Here is a 22,694-nt window from a genome sequence, read left to right on the forward strand (position 1 = left end):
AACAGGTGGCCCAGAGAGGTGGTGGATGCTCCATCTTTGGAGGTATTCAAGTTCTGGCTGGATGGGGCACTGAGCACCTTGATCTATATGTAGGTGTCTCTCATCATTGCACAGGTGATGAGCTAGGTGACCTTTAAAGGTCCGTTACATCTTAAACTATTCTATGAGTTTTAGGCAATTCAAACCAGCTGGCCTGTTGTCAAATCTGCTCCATTCTGAGAGGCTTTTTCAGTGTTAATGCCAGGTTGCAGCTAGTTTTGGTGAATGCAGAAAGATGATCCCTGTAGCTCCTCTCCAGCCACACACCGTGCTTTCTGGAGGCACAACTGGGGCTGTACCGGGGCAGGGCTGTGACAGGCGGGGTGCACGTGGGGCACTTTTGTGGGGACACTGCCCTTGTCCTCTGTCCTGTCTCACCGTGGGAAGTGTTGTTCATGCCTGTTGCTGTGGAGCCCACAAGGTCAGTCTCGAGCTGGGAGTACAAGGGGAAAGGGAGAACTGCAATTACAGTAAAAGATTTTTGCACCTTAGAGCATCTTTTAGCTTAGTATCCTCTGTCTTCTTTTCTCAGTAAGTACAGAGTGACCGCATGAGCCACACTACAGATGCCCAAGAGCTGTTTCCTGCTAGAACTCAAAAACATCCTTGAAAATGCTATTCACTGAATTTAATGAGGCTGTTTTTTCTCTCTGCTATGCTCACATAAAACTAGAACTAAATCCATAGGTTTTAGATGAAAGACTAGGATAATACTAGGAGAAGAAAGTTGCTTTGTGAATGAATAAATCCTACTCACGTGAGGCATGAAAAGAAAATGCCCCTCCCTTGTTATTATTTAGGAGATGAACTACACTGCTGCAAATCTTCCATGCACTGCTTTTGTAGAGGTAACTGGAATGAAAACTGTCAAATGGGCTGATGCCAACATGTGGGAAGGCCATTCTCCTTGCAGATAGCACTGGATTAGCAACCAGAGAAACAAATGCCACAGAGACAATCACAAAACAAAGGACCTTGAGTGCCACTAACACTAAAAGACTGAATAGAAAGTGAAGTCACCAATCTGTGCCAGCAGAGTGGATCAAAGGGAGAGTGGAGAGAAAATGCTTAATTGAAACAGAGAAAAGTGTATACTTTTGGATGTTGTAAGGGTCTTGATGAGACAAGACCAGGTTAATCAGAGCCTAATATGTATGAAGATATTATAATACACAAGGATCTGATCATAACTGAGTTTGATTGCTAGGCAAATGCAAGACAAAAAATAAGCGACGGTCAGGCATCTGATACATCAGCTGCACTTCCCTTCCCTGAAACACAGTAGGCATTATTGATAATGTAATTCCAGGTGTCCCAGTAAAAAAAAATGCGATGTCAGAAATGCCTTTTTATTGCTTTATACTTTATGTCTCCTGAAGGCATTTGGTACCATGAAGGAGTGAGGTGGAAAAGGAGCGATGAAAAAATTGTGTTAAAATTGTGTTTGAAAGTTGTGTTGTGTGTTAAATGCTGCGTCTCTAATAGTAAAAATGCTTGTTGGAACGCACCTGAGAGATTAAGCCCTAAAGGATGGCCAAGGAAAACCATGCCCTAAGAACAAGAAAAGTCATGTTAACACAAAATTCAGTGTCTTCTGTGTTCCTATATCATATTCATCTGTGCTTGACTTTAAAATATGTCAATTTGGAGTGAAGGTGTCATATTTAATATTATTTTTTACATCTCTTTTCATTCAACTGTAGGCTGGAAAAAGACAGCTGGTAAGCTGGGATTTGGACACTACCTGGGTGGATTTTGTTCAGTTTTACATCCAGATTGGAGGAGAAAGTTCTTCATGCAATAGACCAGACAGCAGAGAAGAAGGTGTGCTGCTGCAGTACAGCAATAATGGTGGTATCAACTGGCAGCTGCTAGCAGAAATGTATTTCTCTGATTTCAGCAAACCCAGGTAAAACTTTTGCCTAAATTAAATCAGCTATATCCATACTCCTCATCTCTTTAAGAAACCTATTTCTTAGTCTGTGTAAACATGAAGAATCATTACATGCTATAGTGCTTAAAAGCTGTCCTTATGTGGAAACTCTTTCAGGCTGCCACAGTAAACTCTTGTCATTATGAAGGAAAAATCTTATCAAAGCCGGCTGTAGAAAACCTGAAGATAGCTTACCAATGCCAAATTAAATTGCAATTGTCTGTATAGCTATTAACATGATTTCTATTGCCATAGCTGATTTCTTGCAGTATATAAATATGTGAATAATTTTATCCTCCAAGCTCCTCATTTTGCCTTCAATACACAGTGGTTTCAGAATGACTGTTGTAAACTTGGTAAACTCTTTTTCTAAAGTAATCTCAGCATTTGAAAGTATAAAACTGTTTACTTTGCCTCTACTTTGACAAAATAACAGGAAGCTTCCAACAAATAGGGATGTCCCCAGTTATGCACTGGAATCTTCATTGCTTGGCTATCCAGTGCATTAGTTTTAGGCAATTACCTCCCTGGAGTAACCGAGGGCAATGGTCCTTACAGAGTATGTTGCTGTGTATATCTATTACTTATACTGCTGCTCCAAATCTTATTTTCCAGTTACTTACTTTCTGACTCATAAAACTAGGAACCCTCTGAAAAAGATTCTGTATGGCCCCAACTGATTTTTTCAGTTCTGTCTGCCAAAGAGGCAAGATCTAGCAAGTCCAATGATACACAGTAGCATGATGTTAAGAAAGAATACAGGATGGAATATATACATAAATGCATATATTTAAGTTGTGTGAAATAATACTGAACAGGCAACTGATTGTTGTGGTTTTATAGCAGTAGGCAGCTCAGCACCACATAGACTTGCTTTCCCTAAGTGGGTGGGGGAGAGAAGCAGAAAGGTAAAAGTGAGAAAACTCGTGGGTTGAGATAAAAAAAAAAAAAAGAAGTTCAAAAGGTGAAGAAAAAGCTACATGCACAAGCAAGGAAATATAAGGAATTCATCCACTACTTCCCATTGACAGGCAGATGTTCAGCCATTTCTGGGAAAGCAAGGCCCATCACACTTATCAGTTTCTTGGGAAAAGAAATGGCTTTCCTGCTTCTTTTTCACATTCAGCGGTACTTCTCGCATTTCCCTATGATGTTTCCTTAGCATTCTACTGACTTTCTTTTCTCAGGTTTGTCTATCTGGAGCTGCCAGCTGTAGCCAAGACTCCTTGCACCAGGTTTCGGTGGTGGCAGCCTGTGTTTTCAGGAGAAGGGTACGATCAGTGGGCCATCGACGACATCATCGTTTTGTCAGAGAAGCAGAAGCACATAATTCCTGTTGTTAATCCCACATTACCACAGGTAACAAGCAAAAACAGCTTGTGGGCATCACTGTGAAATGGGAGTCATCTTCTCTGTTGATAGAAGTTTATTTGAATTTTATTTTCTTTGAGAATATCAGGTTATACTTAAAGAAACATTTGTAATGTTTGCAGCTGTGTCTCTCTCTACGTGGCACGAACCTGGCTCTTATCGTATCACTATAGGACTGCTAATTTTTACAATAGAGAATGTATGTGTCTCTTCAAAAGTTAAAACAAATTTTGAAAGTTACGATTTTGAGGTAATTACAGAGTGTGTAAATGGCAAAATTGGAAAACTCATAATTTTGGAAAACTTCTGAAATCGCGCTGCAAGGAGGTAGTACTTCTTTGTGTTGCTTTTCTCTTCATTTCTAACAGAACTTTTATGAAAAGCCAGCATTTGATTACCCTATGAACCAGCTAAGTGTGTGGTTAATACTGGCCAATGAAGGCATGACCAAAAACGAAAGTTTCTGCTCTGCCACCCCCTCTGCCATGCTCTTTGGTAAATCAGACGGAGATCGATTTGCAGTGACTAGAGATTTAACGCTGAAGCCTGGATATGTTCTGCAGTTCAAGGTATTCCTTAAATATAAGTTCCTCCAGATCATAATGTATCAGTGAAACTCATCTTATTCAATACTTGCAAGATGCCATTGGGTCACCATAGAAAACAAGGGAATACATTATAAGGCTGTCTTGAAAGATGTGTGGAGCACAGGTATGAATTCATACCGTATAAAATATGATTCTGCCAAAACCTTGGTGCAGGAGAGCTTTTTCCTCCTCTGGAGAAACTTTGAAGGCTTATTGTTCTTTGACGAGTTTCACAAGCGGGTTGAAGTGACTGTCAGTATATTTGAGTCAGCACTTGGAAATGGTAGGAAGTGCCTTGCAAGGGAAAAAAGCTTTATTTCATCTGGGCTCCATCAGTACAAAAGCTCCAATGTGATTTGCGTACATTTTTTTATATTAAAGTATTTAAGGATTTACAAGCTTCTCTGTACTCCAGTGTGTTTTTTTTCAAATAATTTACTTTTATTTTGTCAAGAAATGTAGGCTCCAATTAGCATTCTTATTTATAGGGCTTACAAGAAGTTTAGTGGTCCTGGAAGTCCACCAGAATATGGGCTCCAAATAAAGTGTATTTGTTTTCATAAGCTCTTGTTTCCGAACTCTAATCAAAATTTTATTGAGTTTATAGTGAAATCCCATTGGTGAATTCTGGAGGTTGGTTGAAATGCAATTTTAATGAGCTCACCACAAATACATGGTCTTTACATAATTGGCAGATACAGACACTGAATAATTTACAAGTAGAATTATTAAAGAGATCTGATGTTTACAGGCAGCTTTTCAAATGTAATTCCCACACTTCTGTAAATAGGGAAGTTAGTTAGAAGTAATAGGATTTATTTAAAAAAATCTCATTTCATCTAAAAGTTATGCTAATGAAATGCTATACAAACTGAGAGACTGCAGTACAATTTCTGGATGAGTATATTGTTCATAGTTTTATACCTTAAACTCGTCTAAAACCCGAAATACTGCCATATATAAATACTATTTAACCTGGAAAAGATGTTATTTGCTTCTTGACCATTTCCTATTACTTATCATAGAATCATAGAATGGCCTGGGTTGAAAAGAACCTCAAAGAACATCTAGTTTCAACCCCCTGCCACGGGCAAGGTCACCAACCACTGGACCAAGCTGCCCAGAGCCACGTCCAGCCTGGGTGTGTCACTTCAGTGACTAAGTCGTCATTCTCCAGGTTTTATGATCAACAAATGTTCAAAAATTGTTTAGTTTACAAAAGCAGTGCTTGAAAAGATTTCATGCACCTTCCATCACTGAAACCCTTGGCAACATAATGTAAATATACAAAACATCAACAATGTGTTTCAGAAAACAGGGAGTTCTTCCATTACTTAAGGGCTTACTTTATACTCCTCTCTTTTTTGGAAGGCACAGAAATGTGTAGTTCTATTTGCATGCCTTAATTTTAAGCATATGGTTAAATGTTTCCTTAGTTTGTGAAATTTCCATTTTAAAAAGATGCCTAGCATAATTTTGCATTGATAAATTCAAAGACAGTAGGTTGTCAAAAATGTTTCAGCTTATATGAATCATTTTGTTATACCTTTGTTCTGCAGCTCAAGTAGAAGTTCTGCAATAAAACAAAACTAATATTTTTCTGAAAACATAAAATGAAACATTGATTTTTGTATTAGTTATGATCTCATTTCACATTTTTATATTTCTGCTGCATCCAATTTTGCTCTTTTCTGGGACCAGAATTGCAGTGCTAGCTCTCAAACATTATTCTGCAAAACCAATGACTCAGCTGTTGTCAGGAGTTGCAGCCCTGGGGCAAGGGACACCTTAGAGTTATCAGACTGATCCTCTGGGCACATCAGGGTGCACTGCAATGGGCTATGTCTCTGTAACTCTGAAACGAGGTTATAGTGAGGTGGGGATTGTCCTCTTCTCCTACGTGACTTGTGATAGGATAAGAGGTAATAGCTTTAACTTTTGCCAGGGGAGATTCAGATTGGATATTAGGAAAAATTTCTTCTCAGAAAGAGTGGCGAGGCACTGGCACAGGAAGCAGCACAGGAAGTTGCTGGAGTCACCATCCTGGAGGTATTCAAGAAACGTGGAGATGTGTAACTGAGGGACATGATTTACTGGGCATGTTGGGGATGGGTTCATGGCTGGACTATGTAGTCTTAGTTGTCTCTCCAACCTTCATGATTTTATGATTCTGTAACTCAGAGGACACAGCTCTTCTCTATTTTCCTGGGCACGCAGGTGCCGGTGTAGAGTTTGTTCTTTGCAGCCTGCTATGGAGAAGGACCTTTGAAAAGTGTGTTTTAGTGAACCCGTCAAGTTAAATGAAGAGATAGTGGTAATTTTTAGAGATAAATATCATGCATGTGTGGGTCTCAGACTTTAAGCATCAGTCACTGTTTGCCAGCAGGGTGCAAAGGAAATGCTCAGAACTACGCATTCCAAACTGAAAAGTGAAAGATAATAACAGCAATTAAAAACCAATAATATCCAATTATAATAATCAGTCACAGCCAAAAACTGCAAATAACAGCACAGGGTTTTTTTTTTCATCTCCTATCTGATACTCTGCTTTTTTTGCAGCTGAATATTGGCTGCACTAACCAGTACAGCAGCTCTGCTCCCGTTCTGCTTCAGTACTCACATGATGCTGGGCTCTTTTGGTCACTTGTGAAGGAAGGCTGCTATCCTGCATCTCCAGGAACCAAAGGCTGTGAGGGAAGCTCCCGTGAGCTGAGCGAGCCAACTGTGTATCACACAGGGGATTTTGAGGACTGGACAAGGATCACTATTGTTATCCCAAGGTCGCTTGCAGCCAGGTACTGTACTCTGTAAGCCCGTGATGCCAGTAGTGAATGAGCTGCCTGCTCTTTGTGGCTGTGATAGGAAAAAGTTAAAAATCTGCAGGTCTGGGAAAAATATATTTTTGCTCTCCAAAACAGGAGAAGCTTTCCATTTTAAAGGCGTCAGAATCATACATAAAATTAAATTACAAGAGACTATGACATATTCATTTGTCTTCAATCTCTTCATCATAGTGCTGTCTTTCTTTAGCCATATCAGCAAGACACTTGAATCAAATAAGCCCTTTCAACAGGATTAATTTTACAGTCCATACTGGGCGAAGAGGCCCTAGAAGGTTTGATTTGCTGTCTGCACCACCCTGAGCCTGCTGGTTCCTGTCAATCTCTCTCTCAGGGCAGAAGTTCACATAGTGCCCTAAGGTTTCAGACCATCTTCCTGACACAATCTCCTCATCTCTGGGTCCCAACACAGAGTTTCAGGATGTTAGCATATTGTGTAGTGGAGAAGCTGGTGCCTTTGCTGCAAGGAGCTGAAATAACAGCATGTACCATAACAAGTTTGTCTTTTCTCCAGTAATTAGCCAATAAAAGCAGGTGCCAAATTGCACAGATCTGACACCAGCTGATTTGATTTCCCCAAAACAAGCAGTACAGAATCAATAGGAGCAATCTGTTTGGCATTATGTTTTGTAACGTGATCAGGAATAACAAGCTCATGGTAATGTATTAAAAATGTAAGTATTGGGAGTATGATGAGGTGCCCAGCATGCTGAAAACTGAATTAGTTATGTTTCTTTTTGGAAATCATGGTTATCTTGAGAGCATCCCATTTTATCTTTTGGTACAAAACACTTAGCACACTGATCATCTTACCTACCAAAATCCCAGTGAAAAGGTTGTTTGTTTGTTTGTTTTAAAAAAGGTGATAGGTATATTATACATTACACAAAGCAGAAAGGATTATATTGGTTAATCCATTGGAATGACAACCAAATTTTAAGCCAGTTCCCCCCTCTGGAACACACATAAAATGATTCAACTAAAAGTTAAATGCTCAGAATTAAAAATCAAAATATTTTTTCTTTAATAAATTCCCTGTACAGTGGGCCAACTGTAGTAACTTTGTGTAGGCTGAAGGCAGTATAGGAGCAGTATCAGTTGCAGAGATTAAAGATTAGATCATTGTTTTTCAGGAATTTCATGTTGCCATCCAAGCATTATATCTTTGCGGTTCTGTCCAAATATTCTTTAGGACTTTTTGTGTGACATTTTTGTAGATGGGATATGATTTTTCCTATATCTAGTTTATTCATTGTTTTTTTTTTTTACTCAAAATTGTAACATCCTCTGAGCTGCATCACTGTCGTTATTGAGTTATTTTCATAAGTACTGTAAGAAATGTATTTCTGGGAGTTCAAAGTGTAATTAGCAGTTCGAGTTGAACTGAGTACTGAAAGTCATCTTTAGAGTCGCATCTAATCTTTCAGTCTTGCTTATAAAACCATGTAATCTGTTCTTTGCGTCACACTGGTGGATATAGGCCAGAAAAATAGAGGAAGTCAAAATACATCCAAAAATTGTGGAAAAAATATTCATAAGCAAAGTCACAGAAGCCATAGGATGCCAGAAATATTTTTGAGGCATCCACCTGCATCTTATTTGCAGATAGCCAGTTTAGGAAAAAGCTCTTTTTTTTCTTAAACAAAGAACACAAAAGGTATGCAGTGGGTTTGAAAGCTGGGAATATTAATAATACCATGTCATTATTGTTCCTTTGCAGTAAGACTCGATTCCGCTGGATCCAGGAGAGCAGCTCCCACAAGAGTGTGCCTCCTTTTGGTTTAGATGGTGTTTACATTTCTGAGCCTTGCCCCAATTATTGCAATGGTCATGGGGACTGCGTCTCGGGGGTCTGTTTTTGTGACTTGGGCTACACAGGTAAGATGTTTTTTAGATAGGACGATGGTAAACACTGGCTGTGTTGATGTTCAAAAACTCGCACCGTGTTTTTCTTCTCCAGTATTCTGGAAAAATACATGTTGACATAAATTTCATGGGCTGCCAGCAAGAATATTTTCTTTCTGTTGAATAAAATTTAGCACAGGAGTCCAGTATAGATACAATAGAGCAGCTGAGGACAGGAGACATCGGTGATGTTTCTGGCAACCACAATCCATGAACATAGCCATCTGTATGAATGGAAAGGGACTAGCAATAGAAGAAAAAAAACAAAATAAAATATTTTAAACTAGAAAGTCTGTTTAAAAACCTTTGGACCATCTTCAAATGAATTGCTTCTGTTACTGAGTCCCCTGGCCATCAGATGGCATAGGACCAGGAAGGAACATATGTTCTGACAGGCCCTTCTGCGAAAAATTCTGCTCACTTGTTTCTGGAGCTTTTCTGCTGCAAAAATAAAGGGGGGAAAAGAAAATAACAAACACAAAAAACACATACTTGGTGAAAAAAAAAAACAGACAGGGATTGACACTACCAGTTGCTTACTGCACTCTTTTCGACCCTTTATACCAACAAAGCAATAAGCTAACATTTTCTGTTCAATTTATTTATAAAGGACTAAAAGGATCATATTTTTCTGTTTACATAAAATGGCTTATCTTTATAAGGCATGTATTTTTCACCGAGTAAAATAAGCCATCTTGGAGTTTAAAGGATGAGGATTTATTCTGACTACAGAAAAAAATATGGAGGGCTTGAAAAGGTACAATCATATCTTCTTGGCACTTCCTCAAAAAAAAAAAAAAAAGCACAGTACTTTCTCTTGTGTGGGTGCAATAGAGCTGTCTGCCAGTTTTCTGTATCTGACTTTTGCTCTCTTCAACACAGTTTCAACAAAGCATTTCCCGTACTTTTTTTTTCTTTAAGCATCACATGGAACCTGTGTATCAAATGTGCCTAACCACAGTGAGATGTTCGACAGGTTTGAGAGAAAGCTAAGCCCTCTCTGGTACAAGATAACAGGAGGTCAGGTTGGAACAGGTTGTGGTGTGCTCAGTGATGGAAAATCTCTGTACTTCAATGGACCTGGGAAAAGGGAGGCAAGAACTGTTCCTCTGGACACCACAAATATCAGGTCAGTCATCAGCGCTGCCTCTCATCTTTGTATATCTCTGCTATTCCAAGCATGGGCAAGAAGGTGTGAAATGCTTTTCTGGTAATCACAACCCATACAAGAAATCTTAGACTGATGAGTTAATTTTTGTTCGTTCTGCTCTATTACTTCCTTTTCTGGAGAGGGAAAACTTAGGTTAGAAACAGAATGCAATAGCAGCACAGGAAACACAAACTGTTGATCTTTGTGGGATAAAGGCTTTGCAGTGTGTTCTAGATGACCAAGCTGAAGATGTGGTCTTGAGACAGCACAAAAACGGAGAGCCTGCCAATAGCAGAAAAATTCCCTTTCCACTGGCTGCATTGAATTGCAGCATGCCAGTAGCACAGCAGATGAGGTGTTGTTTACTTGCCAGATGCTGTGAATTAGTCCACTTGTAAGAAGTGTAAAAAAAATGGAATATGAATTGTTTCTCTGCAGTCAAGAGGCTGACAGGCTTTCACCTCTCTCTGCTGTCACTGAATTCTGCTCCACTGGTAGTAATTATCCTCTCTCTCAAATTGTCTAATTGATTCATGTAATTAGGATAAACTAAGGATGATTATTTCTAACCATTATTTATCCTGGAGTTTGCTGCTGCTTTGTCCAGTCTCATGGGGGATCATGCATCTCAAACCTTTCCCACCCCACAATTATATCCACTAGTTTAATAAAACATACGTCTCCTGTCAAATCCTGCTCCAAGAGCAAGTGATGCACTGATTTTGTTGCATTATTTAATTTGTGGAAACATTCAGCAGAGAGTGGCCACAAATCAGTCTTCACCCTCTTCAGCTCAGCCCAGCAGTGCTTCCTAGGGCAAGATGGGTGCTATGGCTCTCAGGACATCTGTGGTTGCTCTCCAGGACAGCATTACACAGCAGCTGCTGCATTTCCTCTCCGTCCTGCCTGATTGACAAATTCTCCTCTGACAAATACTTGGTTCTTTTATATAACAATGAAAATTGCTTAATAGTTAAAGTAATTTATTGTTTGACAAATACACTTTTGACAAGCATATGTTTGTGCTTAAACTCTGGAAAGATCTGAACACATTTTCTGTTCCACCATCCTTTTAAATCTCACGTTATCAGTACTGCAAAGTGTAATTTTGAAGTAACTGTGATCAAGAAGTCTATGTTCAAATGATGGCTTGGGGTTATTCCTTCTTTCCTGGAGAAACCTTTTTTTATAAAGAAAAGTATTTTCTTTAGCTTTTGGATTACTTTGAAATAATTTTCAATGCCAGATATTTATATTTATAGATTTGCATTTTTATAGAGTCTAACCACTTAAAACACCAACAGAAGTAAAATACAGAGTGATGCTCTTTCTGGATTTTTTTCAATCCATTTTCATTTTTCATAAGCACATCTGGGGTCAGCTAGAGTCTCAAAACTGCCCCAAGGATCTAAATGACCAGAGAGACACCTCCTGCTAAAAGAAAATAAGATCCCCCTTCTGAGCACACGCTCAGTGTTTGAGCTTTTCTACTGATAAGAGTGATCATTTTAGCAAAATAAACCAACACTGATCCTTTTAATAAGTATCATAGTGAATATGCTTATTTCCTCCAGCAATTAAAATTTGAAGATGCATCCCTGAGCAGTTTGCTAGAGAGAAAAATCATCTCAAGCACAAATGGGACAAACGTGATTTTGTCGTTTTTTTCTCAGTTTTCTTGAGCACAAAGTTCTCAAGAGTAGGATCCACCTCACGTAAATCATCCAGAACATAAATACTCTAGATTACTGCAATTGTCTCATACTTCTTATATACTCAAAAGAGATAAATAACTACTTCAAAAGAGCAATGAAGTTAATCCTAAAACAGCATCTAGCAAAGACCACTGTTTTGTATTCTGGAAGTTTGTATTTTTCCTAACTCATAAGGGGAGCTGGGATGGTCATGTAAGACAAAGACATCGATATCCAGCCTTTAGACATCTTGCTAAGGTGAATACCCACTTAATGCTTGAGGCTGTCTGTAACATCAGCTGGATAATTTCTCCTAGAAGCTAGAGCAGACTAATTTTGTGAGAGTGTGAGGGGTAAACTGAAAAACCCATATCCTCAAAGAAAATCATACTCCAGCCTAGAAATGTTTTCTGTTACTGGAGCTGAAATTAACGTCACTAGAAAGAGGAGATTAAAGTACGTTTTCCGTTTTGGGTTTTTCTTTTTTTTTGCACTCAGTAATGCCTTGCATAGAATTAGGTTATATTATTAGGGGTCATCTTAGCCCATGCGCAGTTATCTTTTGTTTATGAGTAGGTTTTTTGGCTAGGAGTGGCTTGGTTACTGAGTAAACAGGAGGAAAATATGACATACTATTAGATATGTGGTTTGAAGATCGTGAATAGGAGTGCTGAAACTCCTTCAGTAGATTTTTAAGCTGCTTATTTTTGGGGTTAATAATGTTTTCCCAGACCTTCTAAGGTCTTGTGTCATAAAATCAGGCATGGAATAGCAACAACAACAAAAAAATAGTCTATCTATCTATCTACCTATCTATCCATCTAAATATTGCAATACATTAAAGTTCTTTTTTTCATTCTGAATGCCTGCATGCCTACTTATTTGTGTTTGTATCATTCTGTTTCAGTTACAGCTTTTTATATGCCTAGGGTAATTTTTATGTAAAGAACACAAATAATTCTAGTTCATTTTTGTAGGAAATAGAAAGACCTTTTCCTTCTTACCTGTATCTTCCTAGCAGAGCAGAGAATACCAGGGCACAGTGCTCCCAGTTCACTCTGCTCCAGGGGGGTCGAGATTTGTCAGCCCTTGGTGGTACTGCCACCATGGAGAAATCTAGAAAAGCAATGCTAAACTCAGCTTTAATGCTACGAGGTTTTAAAACTAAAAGTCAATCCCCAAAACTAATGACCATTAGCATGCACTCTGTGCATACCCTGCAATGTCATATTCTGAAGCCCAATCTGCCCTGTCATCTTATTCCTTATGTAATTGATTACACTTTTTATAACAAACATAATGGCCTGTAGTGCTAAGAAAAAACTGTGAAAATTCATGTTGCATCTCACTGGCTCTGTCTGTGGTACTGTGGCTTGTCTGTGATTTTACTGATGTCAATACAAATTAGAACCAAATCCTCTAAAGAGAAAAGAGTTATTCTTGTGAGGAATTATCTGAGTGACAAATCAAGCCTTGTTTCTTCACACAGAGCCGTAAATCCACCTTGAAAACTAGTACTGAAAATGAAGAAGCTATCTGCAAGTAGTGGAGTTAACAAAACCTAGTTTCCTTTCAGTTTGTGTTCTCTTCCCCAAGCTTCTGCTTGGCAATAAGCCCACATCTCCCCATGTGCTCCACAAAGACACCCCCCAGCACAGGAGTCAAGCAATTGCTTCTCAAAAACATCAGTGAGTACTACCATAACACAGCAGGCAGGCATCAGTATAAATCAAAAGCTGGCTAGTAAACAGAAAGGAGAATGGTATTGCCAACTTTCAGTGTGCAAAAGCTCAAGATGGAGATGATTTCAGAATCTCTGCTCAATTCTGGCTCTGCTTCATGTGTGTACTGCAGACAACCCATGAATTAGATGAAAGGGTGGTAGCTTTCTCAGTCATCTCAATGCCCTTTACATTCTTTATGGCCACATAAGACTCAGACAAATGTCAGAGAAATGTAATGAAATGAATGTAATGAGAGAGCAACAGGACATTAATTAACATAAATTAGTTTTATTAGCAGAACAGTGCACATCTAAGAAAAAAATGTGAACTACTCTGACACCACAGAATCACAATTAAAAATAACAATTCAAGAAGCGTAGCAAAGTATCACTGCAGACTGTGATAAAATTGACAAGAGTTTGGAGCACTCTTTGGAGCACAAGGATGGGTTAATTGTTTTCAGGGATGTTCCAGGCTTGTCTAAAATTCTGTCAATAAAACCAGTGACACTGTCTCAAAGGATGTTGCAGCTTTAGAAGGATCCTAAAAGATGGCTTTGGGAAAAACCAGGGGCATGGAAAAACTTTCATGCAAATGAAAATGTTACCATGGTTTAATGTCGAAAGGATGAAAGTAAGGAGGTGGTGACATAAATAACTACAAGATACAAAACCAGCAGATCAGAAATGCTTCTTTCCCTCATAACATATTTTTACATGAAGAATTTAACAGTCAAAAAGAGACTGGTGTTTTAGTGAGAATATAATTCTATTTAAACTGTAATACTGTCTTCTAAGGCTTAAACCACTTTCTAGTTAGAAGGGATCAAGGTAAGATCTGATGTAAATTGCAGATTTGGCTTCTTAAGCATTTTTGCATCTTCATGTGAAGGTAGGAACTGTTAAAACATCCTGTTCAGTTCAACAATATATTTATTAGTCACTGGATCAATAAACTACATCACCTTCTTCTGTTTTGGGTCCTCCACTGTTTACTATGGCAAAGTTTGATGTTAGTGGGAACACTGTCCGATGAATAAGCCCGGACTAATTACCTAATTGAAAATGCCATACCAGTTAAGGAGAGTTATTCTGACTGATTTTGTTCTATCAGTTGATAATTACATTTCTCTTCTACTTTGATGTTTTTTAACAGGTTGGTTCAATTTTATGTACAAATTGGAAGCAAGGCTACTGGCAATTCCTGCAACAGACCAAGATCCAGGAATGAAGGTAAAGCCTCTTTTCCCTATAGTAAACTTTTTGCATCTGGAGTCTTCTCTAGAGATTTCATGTTTTACTGTCTTTACAAAATCAAATGATTGTTTCATTTGATTAGATGGTCACTTTTCATAGGCAGTAAGTCAACTTTGAATTTAAAAATGTAACAATAATAATTTACTTTTAACCTACATTTGCATTTATATTTATTTTCAACATACCCAATGGTGCTTTATCAGTAGCTGTAGCCCTGTTGGATCTCTGTTGGTTTAAGAAAGATTGACAAGAATAGGTGTAATCACTTTTATTAAACTGTTTGATAATGTTGGAAAACAGGTAAATTCACAAGTACACAAGTCTTCAGGTAAGAAAGAAGTATGTATGAAATGAAGTGTGTATGAAGAAATGTATGAAGAAATGAAGTATGTATGAAGAAAGTAAGTATGAAATGTATTCATTGTGAGGTGTGAATACAATGAATATATTTCAATTTCAGTATCAATTTTGCAGCTTCAATTTCTGACTTAAAGCACTGTGTGTCCTGACATTTTTTTCATCTTTTCATCTCCATCAGAGGGTCTGATAAAAATTGCCTTTCAAACCATTCCCATTCATAATTTACCTGAAGCTCAAAGTTATAAATCTGCAGCTGGAAATTTTAGTGTGAAGAGGTGGATCTCTCCCAGCTGCATCCTCTCTTATTTTACCCACAAGCTTAGAATTGCTGTGATGGAGACAGAACTGATATCTGGATTTGGGAAGGATCAGCAGAGTTTTGGGAGCAATAAAGGGGTCTAGTTGCATGAGGAAAGATCAGTGGTGTTTAGAAGATTTGTCACTTTGTTTTCCTTTCAGTATAAGCCATTTAACATCAATGGGCTGTTTCTTGGTGCATAGCATTTATATTGATACTGATTCAGAACTGTCATCATTCTCTAATTTGCACTGATATATAAGACACAAGAAAATCTGTTATTTGAAAGCACTCCAGAGGTTCAAGAGGAGAAATATCCATAAGTGCTTATTTCTTGCACTATCCCCTGTGGTGAGCTCATAAATGCTTTCAGAATTCTGCTACATGCTAGTATTTACTGTGCTGTGTGTAAGATATGAAGGCTGTCTTAACTTAACTAGATATTAAGACAAATCACTCTTAAGGATGCTTTGAGCATTGTGTGCTACTCCTTACTGGGAGCTCAGCTATCAGAATTACATCTTAGTGTCCTGCACAAACAGTGGGAATACTCCATAAGAAATATAAATACTGATTATAATAAGAAATTCACATTATTCCTGTGGTTTCTGTGGTACAACCATTAGTTTCACTGAGGTTGTAGACCCTTCACTAAGTTAGAGATTTTATCCTTTGGGTTTGGTGAAGACAGGCAACATAATATGTAGCAGATGGTGAGACCTTGTCACCTTTGCAACAGGACTTTGTCCACAAAATGCTCCTGGACCAGGAAATGCTAAGTGAGAATGGAAGGCACAGTCACATCACTGGTATACATTGGAAGAGGGCTGACAACTCCTGACTGTAGGCTGAGGAGTTGGCCCTCTCTTTTCCACACAGCCTAACTGCCTTGCTTAATGTTAACTGCAGGTCTCGTCGTTCAATACACAAATGATAATGGCATCACCTGGCATTTACTGCGAGAACTGGACTTCATGTCGTACTTGGAACCCCAGGTTGTTTCAATAGACTTACCACGGGAGGCCAAAACCTCTGCCACAGCTTTCAGGTGGTGGCAGCCACAGCACGGTATGCAGCACCATCCTAAAAATTCATTTAGTGCCTTTACCAACACAGAACCATCAGTACTTCTCAGTGTGGGCATGTTCTGCAGAAATCTCTGGTTACACAAAATACATTGAGGTGAACAACTTGGATATTGTAAGTGTGTGTTTAGATGTTCCTTAGTCATGCTTCAGACATGATTTTCTTCTACAGCACCTGAGAGCACTAAGATGTGAGGACTTAGCCGAGGGTAAAGTGACTGGCATGTAAAACGGCCTACACATTTTATCTCACTTTTTGTCTAATTTGGAAGAAGAAGCATAAACTGACCTTGAATGTGCCTGCATAATGGCTCCCATCCCCATGAATTAACATCTCCACACACAAGGACTCCTCCTGTCATCTTCTGTACCTTCAAGGCCCACTCAAGTATTTCCTGCATAATTAGATGAAAGTAATGCCACGGTGCTGACTGGTATTTACAGCTCCTGCCTTGCACTGCAGTACATTATTACAATTGAAAGTGTCCTTATTAAATTTTTCACCTCTGTGCAAAGCAGCAGCTCTGGATCCCTGCAGGTGTTACTCAGGCATATAGCAAAATACATTTTAGCAGCAGTTCCTAGGGGGAGAAAAGAACACATCTTATATTCATGTAATTATGGTACAGATCTTCTTGGCTATCATCGTTTCGATGTCTGGTTTTTATTCATACATTTTTGTACAATATATGTACTGGAGTTGATTGTCCTCACTAGACATGAAAGCATCTAGGTGATGTCTTTCTCTGCTGAGAGTGATCATGGTAAGACTGCCAGCAGTCCTCTGAACCTCAGTAAAAGAGAGAGAATTTGTGACTGGGAGCTGAAATAAAGCCTTTCATAGCAGTGCCCAAATGCGACAACCACTCCTCATTTAGATATTAGCTTCTTCATAGATTGTTCTTTATCTGCCATAAAGTCAGTGCAGTGGCCCTATCAGGGATTGCCTGTATTTCTCACAGCAGCAAGACAAAAGTCCTGGCACATCACTGTGAGCTCACAAGTTAACAAGCTCTTCCCCTCTTCTTCTGTAAGGGCACAGTAGTGATTGTACAGTAAAATTACATTTTCAGCTTGCTAGTAGGAAGTGAGTTGAGATGAAAGACTGGATAAATATGCTGAAGATGATGTGACTGTAGGCCACAGTAGGTAGAAAGTAGGATTCCAGGAAGGAGAGGGTGAACAGCATCTCTTTGACTCTATATTCTCCTATATCAAGAGCCTGTAATGTTTTCCCATGTGCACGATCCTCTTCCAATCAAAAGGTATTTGGGGAGCTAGTCAGAGGCCTTTCTGATTTAACTGTGAGGAATGACAGGAAAGTTGCGACCCATAGAATGAAAATCCTCAGGTTAAGGAATCATGGAGTGTCTCATTCAGGCACAGGGAGAGTGTATGATGATAAAGACATTGAACCTGAAATAGAAACATAATTCATACTCCAGGTTCCTCCTTAAGAAAGGTGTTAGACATGTTTAACAGTGGTCACTGTATGTGACTGACCACAGCTCGCTAGGTTAGTGCAGAATGTGGGCTAGAAAAAAACAAAAAACAAAAAAACTGACTCCACTAACTCACCCATTCTGCTTTTTATAGGAAAACATTCAGCTCAGTGGGCTTTGGATGATGTGCTTATAGGGATGAATGACAGCTCTCAGACTGGCTTCCAGGATAAATTTGATGGAACTGTGGATTTACAAGCAAGCTGGTACAGAATACAAGGAGGTCAGGTAGACATCGACTGCCTGTCTATGGATACTGCTCTCACGTTCAGTGAAAACATTGGTATGTGTCACCAAATACTGATAAATTTGTATGTGCTTATTTTAGAAATCATGTATGAGTCATGTTTAGAGAAATTTGAATATATAGTAATCTGCAGGGCAGGGAAGCTGAAAAGAAGAAAATGAAAAAGCAGCTAAAAAATCTGAACGAAAGTACTGAAAACACATGCATAAGGCATACAATTTCGTATTTTTTTGGTTCTCTCTTTTGTTAGAAAAACCTCGTTATGCAGAGACGTGGGACTTTCATGTGTCAGCCTCAACTTTCCTGCAGTTTGAGCTGAGCATGGGATGCAGCAAGCCATACAGCAATTCTCATAGCATTCACCTGCAGTATTCTTTAAACAATGGGAGAGACTGGCACTTGGTGACAGAGGAGTGTGTGCCTCCAACGATTGGCTGTCAGCACTACACTGAGAGCTCCATCTACACTTCAGAAAGGTTCCAAAATTGGAAGAGAATTACGGTCTATCTTCCACCCATAACCAAGTGAGTGCTGTTCTGGCAGTTTATCATGAATACAGTTTGCTGATCTAATTGGAGCAAACATCCCCCATCTTGGGAATTTTCTGTATGTCTTTTAAATTATTAAATGTATGTTGTCACGCCATCAGAGTTTTGAATTTAGCCTCAGACTATTTCATCAGATGTAATGTTAACTGCAGAAACTTAGTAAGTAACAAATTTGGATGAGTGAATTTGTAAGTCTTGCCCATATGCTATGGCAGCAAGAACAAGAATGCTAAACCAAGCTTTTCTAACGTCTATCCAGTAAGAAACAAGGATTTATGCATTGACCCATCCTCTGATATAAAGGTATTTTCTGTTATTGCACATAAGTAATAGGGTTATTTGTCATTCAAGATTTAGGCACATTAATCACAGCATCCAGCAAGTTAAAATGCTTGCTACTGGATGTGCCACCTTCACACTTTTAACTAGAATTAGAGTTCTGCCTGCCTCCTGGCATCACATCATTGTAAATAGACATGGCAGACAAGCTGGCATCCATCTTTCTGAATAAAACCATACTCTTCTTCAGAAATGACAGATGACAATAAATTTGCTTACCATTAGTCTGCATATTTCTATAATTCTTGATAGCTCCCTCCACAACATTGTAAATTCCACCACCTAGAAAATAAGGTGGTAAAAATCTTGATCTTGAAGGATTTGTTTCCAAAGTACTTTCCCCATCTGAGCATAGCAAGACAGTCAGCAATTACAACATCGTGCATGCAGGTGCACGTTTGTACATATATTTGTGTACTGTTGTACATATATATGAATGTATGTATTTTTTTTACATTAAGCATACATGAACATTCACTACTTCTTACTTTACTGTAGCCATCATATTATTTCAGCACTACTAGCAAAATGTAGAATGGTTGAATGCTAATGTAGCTAGCAGTTTCTGCTCAACCACCCTGCTAACCATGAAGATTGACAGCAATGGTGACTTTCTCTTTTTTAACTTTGGGCATCTTCTTTTAGATCTGCCAGAATTTTGCTTGAAAACTCACCTGAGAAATTGAAACTTCAAATTTCAGCTAGACTATAAATAATCTTCTAAATGCAAAGTGTTGTGCTTATTAAAATGATTTTATTCTCCTGAAATATACAGGACTTTATTATTTAGCACCTTGTGGAGCAGCATTTTGTAGCCTGAAATGCATTCACTTTGTTGTTTCTAGCTCACCCAGAACACGGTTCAGATGGATTCAATACAACTATGCTTCTGGTGTTGATTCTTGGGCTATTGATAATGTGGTGTTGGCTACAGGATGTCCTTGGATGTGCTCAGGCCATGGCATCTGTGATGCAGGTCATTGTGTGTAAGTAGTGACTTGCTTTACATGCTTTATATAAAGATGTGTTTTACCCAGGCCAGATGGATAATACCTTTTCCTCCAAATTTGTTGCTAGGTGTGACAGAGGCTTTGGTGGTCCGTACTGTGTCCCTGTCATTCCTCTGCCGTCTGTCCTGAAGGATGATTTCAATGGTAACTTGCATCCAGACCTTTGGCCTGAGGTCTACGGTGCTGAGAGGGGAAACCTGAATGGTGACACAATCAAGTCTGGAACAGCTCTCATTTTTAAAGGGGTCAGAGATTCATTACATTGAAAAAAAAAAAAAGAAAAAGAAAAAAAAAAAAAAGATTAAAACCAGTAGAGTTAAGAAGAGAAAATAATTTTTTTGTTGTTTCCCTCAGAAGTTAATTTCAAAGTCTTTAGGCTAGAATTTGACATTCATTTTTTGTGTGTTTTTGTACTCTAAATGTGCACAGTGTTTGTCCAGATTGTTTTTAGGAGCCAATTTTTTTGCCGTTTTTTGACTATTACCCTTTTCATGGTGTAAATTCCTCCTTACCTTCTGAAGGAAAAGAACAAAACTGTGCAGTTGAGTTTCTTGAGGCCAAGTGAGTGATACGGAAATACGGTACACATTACAATCAGTAATGTCTCTGTCTTCATACTTCGACTGTCCTTTGAATATTTTGAATGACATTATTCACTGTAGACTATGTAGTCAGTGTTTGTGTAGTTAAAGTATATTTTACTTCTTTATATTTTTGTGAAGTTTTCTTTATGGAGTGTTGTTTTGTTGTTTTTTTTTTTAACAAAAGGTCTAAAAAATCAGGAAATACAGTATTTTCTGAATAGTCAGTTCTTCAACAAACCAGATAACTATCTGTACCCTTGAAAGACTTTTGTTCAAAGAAATATACAAATTTTAAGTTCACACGAGTTTTTTCATTTGACATGGTAAATTTAGGTGGCCCTGAAAAGCAAAATTTAAAAACTTCACATGTAGAAATGATTTCTTTTTAAAAATGTTTTTGCAAAACCTGGACTCCAGTTCAACCTCCTCAGCTAATCTAAATCATAAATCAGAGAATGTGAATTGTCTAAAGCTTGAATTGGTTGTTCCTGCAGGTTGTTCCCTGGGGAAGGGGTCTGAGAAAGAGGGAATCTTACATTGTGAGTTAGAGTTTGCTAGATTTCTGCAAAACAGGGATCAGGTCTGTCTCTAGCATCCATAAAACACTGAGCTCACGAGTAGAGATGGACAGGACCTTATGGGTCATTATGACATATCCTATCTGCTCCCTTTCCTTACTAAGGGAAAAAGAACACTCCCTTGCTAAGTCAGGAGGTTATTTGTAATAAGATGTTTTCTGAGGTACAGAAAAGAGTCTCCTCCTAGAAGAATACTTCCTCCCTGGAAATTAGAAGTGCTTGGCTGCTGTACAGTTTACTGAAAGAATGTGTATATGAGCTTGGACTCAGTGTCTAAGTCAGCTACAGTGCTTGCAGATCAGAAGACATCCTGGTGGTTAAGAGCATAAGCTGAATGAGCTGTACCTGTGTCTGTCCCTGAGCACGTAGCTGTACCTCTGGTGTTTGCAGACCCTTATCTAGCACCTGCCATTACTGTGCCAAGGCTATCACTATCACCATTTGTAGTCTGAGAGAAAATGAGGGACAGAGAGCTACTTCTTTCACTGACACAACAGTCAATAACAGACAGCATCCAAACAATAGTAAGCTGCGGAGAACCTTTGATAATGGGAACTGTAATTCACACTATCCATTCTGTATTTGCAGGAGGGACTGAGAATGCTGGTTTCGAGAGATCTAGATTGCACTAATACTGTGTACATCCAGTTTTCATTTAAGTTTATAGCCAAAGGTAAGACCACTGTTGATTTCCTCTGTTTCCACTGTTGATTTGCTACTGATGATGATGATAATATCTGGTACCTGGGAAGAACAAGCAAATAAACACTGAACTGCCAAAAAAATATCTGTGGCACAGGGAGTTGGTTTGTTCTAATCTAAAAAATTATGGCTCTGAAATATCTTCTCATCTAAGTAAATTAACAGTGTCTGTACATATAGTGAACAGCAATGTATTTTTACTCCCTAATTCTTTAGCAGAGAGAAAAGCACAGGAAAGCATAGGGATACATACGTTTAATACACATATAACCTCTAAAAACTCTGAAATTGTTATAAAAACATGTTTACACTCTATAATAAATGCCTGAGTAAGCTCATTATAATTATATTTGAAGAAATATTTTTGAACTAGTACTTGTTAAAAACAGATTATAATGGACAGCTGCACTCTTCATTGGGTAAAGAACTGGCTGGAGGGCCAGGACTGGAGAGTGATAATAAATGGAGTTAAATCCAGGGGACTGAGTGCACTCAGTAAGTTTATAGATGACACCAAGCTGAGAGGAAGTGTCACTTAGTCTGGGGATAGGAGTGCCCTACAGAGGGATCCAGACAAGCTGGATCACTGGGCTGAGAGCAATGGAATGAAGTTCAACAAGACCAAAAGCCAGGTCCTGAACTTCAGCCACAGCAGTGTCAGGCTAAATATGTGCCAGCAGTATGCCCAGGTGGCCAAGAAGGCCAATGGCATCTTGCCTTGTATAAGAAATAGTGTTGCCAGCAGGATCAGCAAAGTGATTGTCCTCCTGTACTCAGCTCTGGTGAGGCTGCACCTTGAGTACTGTGTTTAGTTTTGGGTCCCTCAATACAAGAAAGGCACTGAGGCTTAGGAGCATGTCCAGAGAGGCACAACAAAGCTGTGAGGGTCTGGAGCACAAATCTTATAAGGAGTGGCTGAGGGTACTGGGATGTTTCAGTCTA

At 38.7% G+C, this 22,694-nt stretch overlaps 1 protein-coding gene across 1 annotated transcript in view; it reads left to right on the forward strand.

Moving 5' to 3' along the window:
* Positions 1–22,694, forward strand: part of RELN (reelin) — a gene marked incomplete at both ends in the record, with an annotated part of 268,207 nt that overhangs the window by 201,816 nt on the left and 43,697 nt on the right. The window contains 13 exons of the mRNA XM_079534561.1: positions 1,743–1,948; positions 3,160–3,331; positions 3,712–3,912; positions 6,490–6,725; positions 8,491–8,648; positions 9,597–9,804; positions 14,399–14,475; positions 16,067–16,225; positions 17,839–18,027; positions 18,242–18,515; positions 19,724–19,864; positions 19,956–20,133; positions 21,639–21,723. Coding sequence (XP_079390687.1) covers positions 1,743–1,948; positions 3,160–3,331; positions 3,712–3,912; positions 6,490–6,725; positions 8,491–8,648; positions 9,597–9,804; positions 14,399–14,475; positions 16,067–16,225; positions 17,839–18,027; positions 18,242–18,515; positions 19,724–19,864; positions 19,956–20,133; positions 21,639–21,723 — 2,284 coding nt within the window. The remainder of the gene's footprint in view (positions 1–1,742; positions 1,949–3,159; positions 3,332–3,711; positions 3,913–6,489; positions 6,726–8,490; positions 8,649–9,596; positions 9,805–14,398; positions 14,476–16,066; positions 16,226–17,838; positions 18,028–18,241; positions 18,516–19,723; positions 19,865–19,955; positions 20,134–21,638; positions 21,724–22,694) is intronic.

The sequence above is a fragment of the Tetrao urogallus genome (genome assembly GCF_951394365.1).
Source record: "Tetrao urogallus genome assembly, chromosome: 1".
Classification (NCBI taxonomy): domain Eukaryota; kingdom Metazoa; phylum Chordata; class Aves; order Galliformes; family Phasianidae; genus Tetrao; species Tetrao urogallus.